The sequence below is a fragment of the Motacilla alba genome, chromosome 4, assembly GCF_015832195.1.
Source record: "Motacilla alba alba isolate MOTALB_02 chromosome 4, Motacilla_alba_V1.0_pri, whole genome shotgun sequence".
NCBI lineage: Eukaryota > Metazoa > Chordata > Aves > Passeriformes > Motacillidae > Motacilla > Motacilla alba.
Genome location: NC_052019.1, coordinates 56,389,476 through 56,402,334, shown reverse-complemented (window position 1 = coordinate 56,402,334; position 12,859 = coordinate 56,389,476). Strand labels below are relative to the sequence as shown.

General features: G+C 37.5%; 2 protein-coding genes across 2 annotated transcripts in view; one reads left to right on the top strand and one right to left on the bottom strand.

The window, feature by feature from the left end:
- The window catches only part of ANAPC10 (anaphase promoting complex subunit 10), a 137,841-nt gene extending 128,117 nt beyond the window's left edge, over nucleotides 1–9,724 (top strand). Inside the window, exon 5 of the mRNA XM_038136696.1 lies at nucleotides 9,587–9,724. Within this exon, the coding sequence (XP_037992624.1) occupies nucleotides 9,587–9,592 (6 nt within the window). The 3' untranslated portion in view covers nucleotides 9,593–9,724. The remainder of the gene's footprint in view (nucleotides 1–9,586) is intronic.
- Nucleotides 1–12,859, bottom strand: part of LOC119700946 (hedgehog interacting protein) — a 70,718-nt gene that overhangs the window by 37,729 nt on the left and 20,130 nt on the right. The gene's annotated exons all lie outside the window — the stretch shown is intronic.

The window sequence follows — 12,859 nt, the reverse complement described above, 5'->3', positions numbered from 1 at the left end:
AGATATTCTCCAGAACACCAGCAGGTTCCCCTGTTCCCTGCCCATATGTGCTCTTCCCACAGTCTCCCTGCATGAGGGACTTATGAGCCCCGTCAGAGCTGACTGTATGGAAGGAATGTGGGCTCAAACATTTGCAGGCATGCCACAGAACCTCAGCAATCCAGTCTCTTGTTAATTACGACTAATATTTCATTATGTTGTGGAATTTTCAGCTACATAACTGTGTGCACACATCTTAGTATGCCGTGTAGCCAACGCTTGCAATTAAATTACAAGCCTTGCGGAGTATAAGAGATGTATTGAAAGCTGAAATTAGTAGAATAAAGCACTGCAAGTAGGTTTTCAGCTTTTTAATTTGAAACCTTCAGACTTCTTGATTGCAGGAAGAAGTCTGAGAACACAAATCAAACTAAAAAGTAAGAAGGCAGTGAATTTCCACTCCCCCTGTTTTCAAATGAACTTTTTAAGCACGTGGCTTTTAAACCAATTTCATGATTTTGGAGTCTGCCTCATGCGTGTGTGAATAGACTGGACTGAAGGTGCTTTGCATGGCTTATTTAAAAATAACATCCTAACCCAAGCTATAAATCACAATAAGTATTTAATGCCTTACGTATATCATAAATATTCAAGTCTAAGTATCTGGTTACAGCAGTGATTAAGAGTTCTGAAAATCAACCCCTAAAGGACAGTCTTCAGTGGAAATAGTGTGAGTGGTGAGGCTTCTTTCACACCCTTCTGTGCACATCTGCAGTTCACAGCCATTAAGTCAGCAACATCACAGCATCTGTTATTTCTGAACTCTGATGCACATCCATGCACTCGGCAAATGTCATTTGAATACTGCTGTTTGAGGAATTAAAGTAATTCTTAAGACAGAGAGGAGCCAGCCTGATATGAAGTTCTAAACTTTACAGTGTTTAAAGCAGCTTGATGGGTTTTATGGTGGGAAGAGGGACTGGAGGATAAGAAAGATATCTTGGGGAAGCTATCTCTGTATTCTAAAGTTTTTAAACAGAAACCTTGATCTTCGTTGTGCTGGGGAAGAACTATGTCTGACTGGATAGCCCAGCCAGAAGGAATGAATCAGAACTACAGATAGAGATTCCTGCAGACTTTTTCTTTTCCAAATCCAATTACATTTGCAACAATGCAGGCAGGGAACTGACTGGCTGGGGACAGCTCTGCTGAAAGGGAGTGTGGGGTCTCGGCAGACAGCGAATTGAACATGAGCCAGCAGAGAGCCCTGGCAGCAGAGAAAACCAGTGGCAGGCTGAGCTGCTTAACAAGAGCACAGGCAGCAGAGAAACCCCTCATCCTCCCTTCTCCCTGCACTCAGGAGGCTGCAGAGAGAACACTGCACCTGTAGTTGTGAGTTCTGCAGCCCCTCAGCACCAGAGTGGTGTCACTACACCTCAGTGAGTCCAGTGGAGGGGAGCTGGGGACTGGTGCATTTGCCCTCTGCAGAGAGGCCATCAGAGTGGGGCTTGTTCAGCCCAGGGAATAGAAGGCTTTGGGACCTTGTTCTGAAAGTGAGGTAGTTACATATGGCAATGGAATTAGAAAATTACATCCCCAATGTAATCGTCCTCGGCAAGACTCTGTGACTCATATGCTTTTTGGCAAAACATTTCTATGGCAGGTATTGTTGGAAAACCCTAATTGATAAAAAAAACCAAAACCCAGTTCAGGCATCTAATCTAATGATTTAACCTATCAAGATACTTGTTATGTTGTTAGGGATTTTCTTCTCCTTTTCTTTTTCTGTTTTTACTAGAATTTCTAGTCTTGATCTGAGAAGGTTTCCAAACAACCTTTGTAAGGATCAGAAGAGGAATTCTGCACTTGATTCATGACAGGGACTACAATCTTTAATTTGCATATCCTGGATAATGTCCTTGATCTATATAGAGCAATGAGTCCCTTTCACCAAACAATATTTAATTTCATGCAGTGGCACAGCAGGTCTCTGTGAGCAAGGACCATTGACTTTATATTTGCCTTTGAAGCTGCCTCTCTGAATTTAATTGTGTTATTGTATATTGTGCCCAATATTTTGTAATTTTATAAACTTCCCCAGAAGCGTATCTTGACAATTCCTAGTTACTGCTGGAAATGTTTTCTATTGCATCCAGCCCTGATACAAACCAGCCTATACATGTGAGTCTGGTAGCCTAAATGAGTTATCAAGTCACCAAGCTTTGCAGCATGCCTCAAGTTTCACACAGAAGCTAATTTTGAGATGCTTGGTTCTGTCCCATGCAGAAAACAAGCACTAACACTATGCTATTTCTGGACAAGGAATCTGAAGCAACGATTAAAGGTGATTGTTATATCGGCTACCACACCTGCAGACATAGGACCTACCTGCCTCAGTTTTATTGACAGATGGCCCAGTTCCCCATCAGGAAAGCTAAATGGCTGCTGTATTTTTTGTAAACAATTGGATAATAAATTATAGTAGCAGAAAAGCTACAGGCAAATGCTTCATTAATTGGTGCTGAATCGAAACCATCAAAGCAGCAGCATGTAACAGACAAGTGATTATGTTGCTCAAATGTCATTCCTTTGAAGTATGACAATTCAATTTGTTAAACTTTTTAATCAAAGATAAAACAAAATGAAAAGGCAATATTGCCTTCTCTGAAATGTATTACTTCACCTATTTCTGCTAGCTCTTGTTTTTTCCAAAATAAATATATTTTTAGATGCTATCAAAACCCATTTTTATACTGTTCTGTTCAACTGTATCTTGCTGTATTGCTGAGGATGCTGCTGAGTTAAACAGTGTTCATTACCCAAAGAGCTCTTCTAGATACTGCTCAATAACTGCTTTTTATAATTGGCTAGATTTTTGGAGTTGCCACTGACACTTCTTATATTTTTTCCAGGATAGGACAGAATAAGGTCAGAGGACAGAGAGAGCTTCTAGTGTGCTGAAAGATTCTTTATGTTATATTGAATTACTGTGCCATTTCATTACTTATATTTAAAAAAATTTCTTTAGACTTCCTTCCAACATACTCAATCTTGTATCACCAGCAAATTCAGACAGCTATGAACTTTTCAAAGTAACAGCTGATTTTCTGGAAGCAATACAAGATCACACATTTTTAAATTATTTTAAAGATATGGATTATTTATTTCTTCTATTTGTTTTTCACTGCTAATTTAGAAGTGTACTGGAGATATGTCCAGAGGCATTGGTATAGTGGGGCTCTTGCCTGAGTGCAGTCAGAACCACAACAGCTCATGCTTTTATTGCAAGAGCAGCAATCCCTCATACCACTTTCTTCAGAAACACCAAATAAAAACTTCTAGAAATATAAATTACTTTCTCTTCATTATCTTACAGATTCTTTGGCAGCATTCTGTTTGTGGCAAGAAATCAACATTTAAACAAGGTGCTTTTTTGGGCCTAATTTCACAATTCTCCTAATTTTTCATCTAGGATTTTTTGTTCTCCCTTCTCTGTTTGCAGGATAACCATCAGAGCCCTTTAAAAGTGAGACTCAATGATGAAATTTTGTAAAAACAAATAACTCAGCTTCATTACCTTAACTACTCTAATTTTCAGTTGCTTTCGAGCACTTATTTTCAGGGTAATTTATGCTGGTGCTTTCCATGATTTCTCTTCTCCCCCTTTTTTTTTCTTTTTTCCCCTTCTCATCCTACAGGTGGAGAAGCAGCAGATGTTAAACACTAACTATAGGATGTGCTTTTCTCAGTTTCTCTTATGGAAAGAAATCAAGTTGTATCTTTTCCTTTTATACTCCATTGGTACCCCTAACAAGTCTCTGCCAAAGATCATCACCTAGCTTGAGGAAGTTCTTCTATTATGATATCTTTAAAAATTCTCTGTATTTTTCCCTATTTGTCCTTTAAATTTCCTCTCAAACCTCAGAATGTTGTTCTACCATGAATATTTATGGGAAACTCCTACTTACTCTGTCAGTGAAACAATGGCAGGATATAACCCTTACTCTGGTGTTCTGAATTTATATTCTGCTCTATTAGTGCCACTTGAGTTGGATTTCCATTTTATTATAGGATTATTATTTTTTGGGGGCCTCAACATTCCCTTGTACCTCATGATATTTCTCACCTTCTTGATTCCTGATTGTTCCAGTGTATACATATTTTCCCTGAGTCTAATAAGGTACTTTTAAAGAACCTCCATGCTGCCTCTATGGATTTTAATTTCCTAACTTTCCCCTTCAGGCTATTTCTAACTTCCTCAATATAAAAATCTTCCTTTTTTGAAAAGTACTTTAATATTATTACCTTATGGTAGGTTCCCACGGGAGGATGTTGAGCTTAATTATATTATGGTCGCTTTTATTTAGTGGCTCAACCACGTTAACTTCCTGAATCAACTCATATATTTTGCCCAAGATCTGCATCAAGACTAGATTTGCCCTCTCAGAATTCCATAGAAATTGTGATACCTTACAATTGAAAGCCCATGATGATGCCCAGTAATGTATCTCTAGCAATCAGTTGTTGTTGTGCTAGGATTCAGCGGAAAACAATCTCTAGCAGTGAACTATATAGTAGTTCTGAAAAGCAGATTGAAATATGGTTTGTCTTTGAACTAGATCCACTGCTTCTCTGAACTTATAAACATGACTTTGAAAGAATGTACACTGTTTTCCTGATTAGAAGTCCCTTCTCTTTTTTTTCCATTACTCATTTTTTTCAACCCCAGTTTTAAAATCTATCTCATTAGAAAAGCATTCTTAATAACAGAAGTTGAAACAAATATAGACATGTGTATCCTTGTTCAACATGGAGCTAGTACTATTACATGTTATGAGAACACAATATTTGGTCTGTACTAGACTCAATTTCTTTATTATTTTAAATCCCAAACGGATTATCTTAAATCGAACTTATCTTAAATTTTCCAAGAAAGGTTTGCTTCATTAGTGTTATAATTTGTGGTTCACATTTCGAAAGAAAACTAAAAATAATTTCTAAAATGGTGTGTCTTTCTGACATAAGCACAGCTAACTTACATTTTTGCAGTTTCCAGGATTGTTTCACTTGTACAAAGCAGTAAAAGTATCCTGCTCTTTCCATTTTTCTCGTACTATAAGAACCAAGAAAGCAGGAATTTGTTTAGCTCATTGGCTCCATTTATCCTGAGCCAAGACCATGATCTTGGAAACCCTGTAACTTGGCTGAATACAGTACAAAGTTCTTTGCAAAAAGCCAGTGCAATTAGAACAACACAGTGTATGTTCAGTCTCAAAATTAAGACGATAAAGTTTCAAACAGCTAGAACTGAAACAAAGTATCATGGACCCAGACCTTTAATCAGTTGCACACAAATCCTAATTCCACTAGTTTTTGATCAAACGAAGAATTGTGTGCTTGAGCACAGCATTAAGAAAACACTATTCTACCTTCTTGTAAATGGGCAGAATTCACACAGAAAACAAGGAAACATAATGGAAGAAGTGCAAGTTTTGTGCAGTCCAGCCTTGGGAGCTCCTCTGAATACTCCAGACAGAGTGATACTATAACACAGCAATAGCCTTTGCACTTTCTGCTTTATCACTGCTTACTGCTCAGTGGCCATACACATTTGCTAACCAAGTCAGCACATAGCAGACACTGTTTTAAAACCCAGTGCTTCAGTTCTGAAGCCCCTTTTTTTCCAAAAACCTCCCCTTCACTGCATATTTAGAGCATCTAACACATGCGTAAGACATTCTCTTCACTTTTATGAAAACATCTGTAATTTCTACTTTGATGAACTACAACACTTAAGGAAATCAAATAAATAAAATTCAGTACCAAGGATTGTAGTTAATGGTATTTCAATTCATTTAAATTATTCATGGGTTGTTGAAGGTGCATTTTTGTTTAATTGAATAAAGGAATTATCAGGCCTTATTAGAAATAATTTTAGTTCTGCTTAGATTGAAAGTAATTTTCTTTCATGCATTTTGTTTGGGGTTTTTTTTGACCATTCATATTAAGTGATTTCAGAAGTTACTAGGTTAGTAAGGAACAAATTAAGTTCACTTCCCTTACTCATTTGCTACCTTTTTTTCCTTAGAATACTTAGTCCTGAAAGTTGAAATATTTATGCAGAAGGTAAAATAAAATATATACATATTGATGAAATGTACATGCATTTTATACAAAACAGAGAATTACATGGATTGTATAGAACTATGTTCCTTTCGGTTTTTTGTTTGTACCATAAAAGCTCAATAAACTATTTTAAAAGCAAACATTTTTAATGGACAGTATAATTTGTAAGAAGAATCTATCTCTACAAGAAGAGTTAAGTGTTCCAAGTTACAAAATGCTGACTCACTAAACTACAGAAAAACCACAGTTTTCAATGCTTCTGCTTCAAGGATGACATTACTTTCAAATTAAGTAATCCATTACACATTTCTTTACCAAACATTTGTAAATAAAGGGTTTGGTCCAATTGTACCTGCGGTCCTCCCAGCCCCACAGGCCTTTGGAGAAACTTGGATCCTGTCTCTGAAATAGTTTTGGTTTTTCCCACTGAGGGAGAACTAGGAGAGGGGTAAAACCCCACAGGGGTTGGTTTCTGTGAGGCAGTTCCCTAATATTCCCTACTTTTGTCTTCTGCTTCAGACTTTGGACATGATGTTTGGACCTACCCGGGGTTTGGCAGGGCTGTGATCTGTAAGTCACTGCAGGGGCAAACCGGAGTGATCTCGTAGGTGGCTTGTTAAGGTTTATTTGATCTTCTGGCTTATTTACACAGGCACACACCTGCTTGTTACATGAGAGCACTGTGACTTCTTGCTCCTTCCTTCAAAAAGTCACTGGAGCAATCCTGTCGTGATAATATTGTCCTGTCATATCTTGTAAGGCCATTGTGGGGAAGGAAAACAGCAGCAATGGAAGTTTCACATTCCCTCTCTTCTGATCTGAGATTCTTTTGATTTGATGAGATCTTTGAAGTGCTCAGGGTTTTAACAGCCCTAAGCATGGTCTGCTACTTGATAAAGAGAGTCAATTACGCTTGGGCATGTCTTCAACTAGGCCTCTGTGAGGTGTACAATACCATTTTACATTCATTACTAACAATTAAGCATCCAGTTTGTTATGGAGAGGTATGTATTTTCTTTAAGGAAGAACTCAAGTAAGTACTTTTCTTATGTAGTTTGATATTAAATAAACCTCAAACACTCAGATCCATGTATCTACTACCACTTCTGTGTTGTCTCTGGGCTGTTACAGTGATTGAGAATCCAGCTGAGGGAGATTCACCAAATTTTTAAGAATGCCAAAAATATAAAAGTTTTTGGGTGATTTACTCCCTCTTTTATTTCTTTTAAAGGCATTCAGTTAGCATAAAAATAATGATTATTACATAAATTAAAGTTGTTGCAATTCAGCTGTAGGGATTGCAGTCCAAAACCAGTGAAGATAGATCAAGGTTTCAAAAAGTATCTGCTGTAAATTAAAAACAAATGGTTGAAAGTATTTTGCAGACCTCTCTCCCACAGATTGTATATTCCATTTTCCAAATTAAATCTAAGAGAGAATATTACTTTATTGAGATTTATGGAATAATTTCTTTAAAAATTCCAGCAATATGAGAATGTAGGCAGACACTGACAATGAAGAAAAATAAGTGTCAGCTACTAAGTGGTTTCATCTTTTGGAGCTTTTTATGTTTTTGGTAATGGGAAAAATTAGCTCTGACTGCTTTTTAAAGCTAAAATTATATATAAACCATTAATTAGGGGCAGATCATTTGTCCAACTTTTACTGCAGAGGGGATAAAATGGGTGGAAAACATGATAATATACCAGTGCTCCTTGTTCCTCCCTCAACCCAACTTGCTGATCCTGCCTAAGGAATAAGACTTAAGAGCTTGTGAGAAAATGTGTGTAAGAGGATATAAAAGAAAATTGTTCTGTGGCATCTGGGGGAAATATATATAGGAATAGCAGTTGGGCTGTATTAACTATGAAAGTAAATGTGTTACTCAATTTTTCACCTCTTTCAAGACAAACACAGGACCCTTTTTCCGTGTGGCACAGTACAAGGGATGTAACAAAAGGAAATCCTAGCTCTGATGGACAGGAAAGCACAGAGAAGTCCCAAGGACACAGCCTGGTTTTGAGAGCTCCAGTGTGTCACGGATTCCCTGAAGGATTCTTAGGACCTCATTACAGTTTTTGGGGTGTCCAAGAGCTTAAAGGGATGATGAATCCTGCAGCCTAAGTGGACTGTTAAACCTCCTCCCATTAAAGAAAAACATGTGGTTGAAACTGTGTTGGCTAAAAACCATGGAATTTTCTGCGTAACTTTGTTCCTTCTTTGCCATTTTGTGTTGGCTATCATGATCTGCCTGTTATATTTCAGCAAAAGCAATAATTTCCTTTTAATTAGATAATTGCCATGTTATTCATTGGTTTTGATCACTTCTAAATTCAGCTTTTGGTTTTAACAAATGTAGTTTCAGAAGATGATGGATTTTTACATTTTTTAAACCGCTAAATGTTCAAAAAGGATTTGTACACATAACAAAATTAAAGTAGGGATTATCTAGCACTGTGTGTGGGATACAGCTATAATCTATACAGAGCATGGAAAAGAAACTGGCATTCTCAATTGCACTGCACACATCTTAGTAATAACAGGGTATGAGGCATACAATTTCATGGAACACCCACAATGAAAATTATTCTTTCCAAACAGAGAATTGTTTTGGAATAAGTTAGGTTAATTGGCACCATGGGATTCCTCTCAAGGAAACACAGAACATTAAAATCTACACATGTGCATGTAAAATGATAAAGTATTATCTTCTTTCCCCTCTCAGCTCCTCAAATCTGAGACACGCTACCCAAAATCAACAGAAACAATTATGTTTTGTTGATTCAAATTTCCTCAGAATAAACTGGCAATTCTTCATCTGGTCAGCTTACAACCTGAGAGCCACTGTACTGTTCCACAATTGCTAGCTCGAGTATGGTTATCAAGTGCAGTCTCTCACACAAAAATAGAGGTCTCTAAGAGCTTTTGGCACATGCTTTTTAGATGGCAAGAAACTTTATTTTCAATGAAGCTATATGGTGCTAAGATACAACCTCTTTCAAAGGCCTGTTGTGTCCCTCTTAGGATTAGAACCAAAATCTGCAAATGGTTAATGAGAAATCCAGACACATTTCACTGTCATTGTACAATCTTTGTTTAAAATGCAGTATTTTACAGATTCTGAACACAGTTAAAGTATATTAAGTCCTCACAATAGCAACGTCGCCCTCTCGAAAATTACAAAGAACTTATCAGTGATTAAGAAATCTTCCTTTTCATGAAGAAGGCTGAATTCTCATGCAGACTGTTGTGTCTATCTTGTTACTGTTTAAGGTCACTATAACCAATGATATTCTACATGGTTTATCTTTAAAATGTCCTGATTTTTTCACATTTGGCCATTTGCACACCTTAACCACTATTTCTTTCTGAGTTTTCTGCTCCAATTATGTCAAGACATTTAAAATTAATTAATTGTGGTGCCTAGTGGGCAGGTCACAGGTGAGGTGTGACCTCAAAAATTATGTCTGTTGTGCCACAGGTCTGACTGCTGATCTTCTGACCTCTGAGATGAGTGAGAAACCCCTATGTCCTGTGACCTGACATCACTTCACCTGCAAGTCCTGCGCTGAAAAATAGTCTTCATCACTTCCCTCTGCAGTCTTCAGGAGAAATCTGAGGTCTGTCATTTTTGAAACAACACAGGCAATGTAGTGTTTCAGTTTCTCACCAAAGACATGCTAGAGTCCCCCTTTTCATACACTGAAAGAGGAGTTCCAGGATACCCCAAAATACCCCAAATGTATCACTGTTGTATGTCAATAATTTCATTCACCTTGCCCCCTTGCCTGGGCCTATGCACATGTCTTACATGGATTTACCATTTCATTACCCTTAGAAGTACAGGAGCAGGACAGCAAATAGAGTTTGCACTGAGAACTGGTGCAATTAATTGTAAAATGGAATGAAAAAGAAATCTTGGTTTGTTCATCATAAAATATGTCATACTTATGTTCTGTGCCTTAACATTGTTATTTCAGAGGACTATCCCCGTTCTTCATATAGAGATGAGAGTTTGATCTGGTAGGACAATGAGGATTTACTTTCCAGAGTTTTCACAATCTGTTTCTGAATAACTCTGAAGAATTTCAGGCCCACTGGGTTGAAGAAGGAAGAAATTCAGATAGGACCTCTCAGTTGTCCTTCCAGTGCAGCCCAGAGAGAAATACAACCTTCCACTGCTCCCCTTCCTCTCCATACATCAAAATAATCCCTTTCAGGACTAATTGGTCACAAATTTAGTAGCCACTATAAGTTTGGCTTTCAAGGGAGCAAATAACCTTTGTGGAGAGTACAAGCTAGTGCTTAGTGGAGGGGAGCACAGCTTGTGACGTCAGGGCAAAACGTTCAAGAAGGGTTCATTGATTTCAGCCTCATCCATGTAAGCGTTCAGAGGAAAATAGATTGAAATTGCCGGACTTGGATGGAAGAACTAGCATGTATTATGTGAATTTTGGGTATTCTGTCAGGAACATAAATCCTGTGGATATCAATGGACACTGTATGTGTTAACTTAGATCTGTCTGTGCATCAGCAAGATGCAAGAACAAATGTACACATCCAGTCAAGAGGAATATGTAAGAAGTTTTATCAGTGACAGAACTGAGCAATTCATCAAATATTGCAAACAATCTGATTTCCACACTAAGTTTTAAATAGATTTTATCTGGGCTTACTCTAGTTTTCTGTAGCCACTCCTCACTACAAAGACAGCACAACCTCTTTTAAGCTTCTTGGAGCAGGCTTTTCCAGTGCTGGAAGTAGTGGCAAATTATAAAAAATTTATTTGATTATATGTTGAATGACCTCAGTAATACATATTCATGTGATAAAATGTTACAGATTCATGGAATCATTAACTTTGGCAAAGACCCATATGATTATTACCCAGCACCATGTTCACCACTAAACCATGTCCCCAAGTGCCACATCCACCTGCCTTTTGAACACCTCCAGAGGTGATGGTTCCACCACTTCCCTGGGCAGTCTGTTCCAACATCTTGACACGAACATGAAGCCACAGTAGATGTTCCACTACTAATCATGCATTCCAGCAAAAAGATACCAGTGGTGACCAGATGCTCTTTGGTCCTGAAAAATCTTGGAATACTTGGCTCAGAGCAGCACAGTTTACATATTTAATACCTGACAGTGTACTCATATACTTTTATACTGAACATATGAATTGCTCTGTTCCACAGGAGTCTTCATGGCATCACAGAAAATCCCTACCTGAATCACTCATTAATAAGATTCTGCAGGACTGAAAGCACTCGTGCTCTGATTAAAAAACTACCAAAACACAGCAAGAGATATATCTAACTTTTAACTCATCTAAAGGCTATTACTGGGAAATTTGCTGAGCATACACTTAATAATTGTCAGATATTTCTATGGAGTTTTTTTTTTTCCCTGCAAAGAGAACTGACTGTTAAAATATTTGTAAAGAATTAAGTAGGAATATAGCATTTTAAAAACTTTGGTAATTAAAAAAAACTCACATAAAGTAGTCTTACTGATATTAGTTTGAAGGCAAGATGAACTAAGAAGGTGACAATGGCTTAATATTTAGGGAAGTTTCTGTTTAAGTGTTTCTGACAAGGAAAACCATAGTCTTAGATCAGAGAAGGTGACAGAGGTAGAGCTTAACTCAATGGTGATCTCTGATACCACTTAACTGAGATTTTCTGTCCCTTTTCCCTTCCCTCCCCTGCCATGCCATTTCCTTCCTCAGAGACTTTGCCCTTCATCACGGTATTCCCATGAGATGCATGAGAGATGCTTTATTACTAGCTAAAAAAAAATTATAAATAACTGAATCTCTACACAAGTGCAAGTGGTAATTGCAGAATGGCAAATTTAAGGACACCCATTTTGCAGGGGTTTCTGCTCTCAGCACTGTGTGAGGCAAAGTGTAGCAGAGTGCAGCCATTCTTGCTGGCTGTGCAATTTATGATCCTGTAGCCAGCAGATACACACCAGAGCTGCACCAGAGCTTAGTCACAATCAAAAAAAGAAAAGAAAACAAAAAAATAATAGAAGCAATAAACTGAAAATAACCTAAGGATCAGAGATGACAAGCAACTCAACAGGAAGCCCTGCTGCAATTCTGTACCTAAAGAGCTCGTTCAGTCAGTGGATTTATCAGTAGAAAACTACCTTCTAACTACAGGGACTTGATTTTACCATTAGCAGCAGTAAGATGCAAACTTGGCTACTTTGTACAGTTCTGAGGTCCTTTATTTTAAAAGGATTTGGGGAAGTTGAATGATTATAGGAAAGGACCACAAAAATGATTTAAGGATGAACAGTTGCAGCCCTAGAGCTACTTAGCTTTTCAGAAAGTATCCTGAAAGGTGATTATAGCATTTAATTCCCAAGAGAAGTGGTAAGTTCCTAATTTTTTTGTAGTTGCCAAACCGTACCTTGCTGTCTTCCCTTCTGAACAATATATTTTAGACCAATACAGGTTTTTGGGCTCAGGAGAAAAGAAAGTAAGTGAAAATTGATGTAATAGGTTGTGCTACATTTTATGGTGATTGCTGCTAACCTAAAGGTTAGGAAATAATACAGTTTATAAGATAAAATACAGTCACAGGAGTATAAAAAGTTGGAGAACTGCTACAGCATTGACCATTTTTCTGTAAGTTAGATACAATCTTAAATACCAGGTGACTGGCCTGATCTTGTAATAACAGCATATTCAGCATTGTTACATCTCAGGAAATCATTAAATCCAAGTGTTTGGAATGTT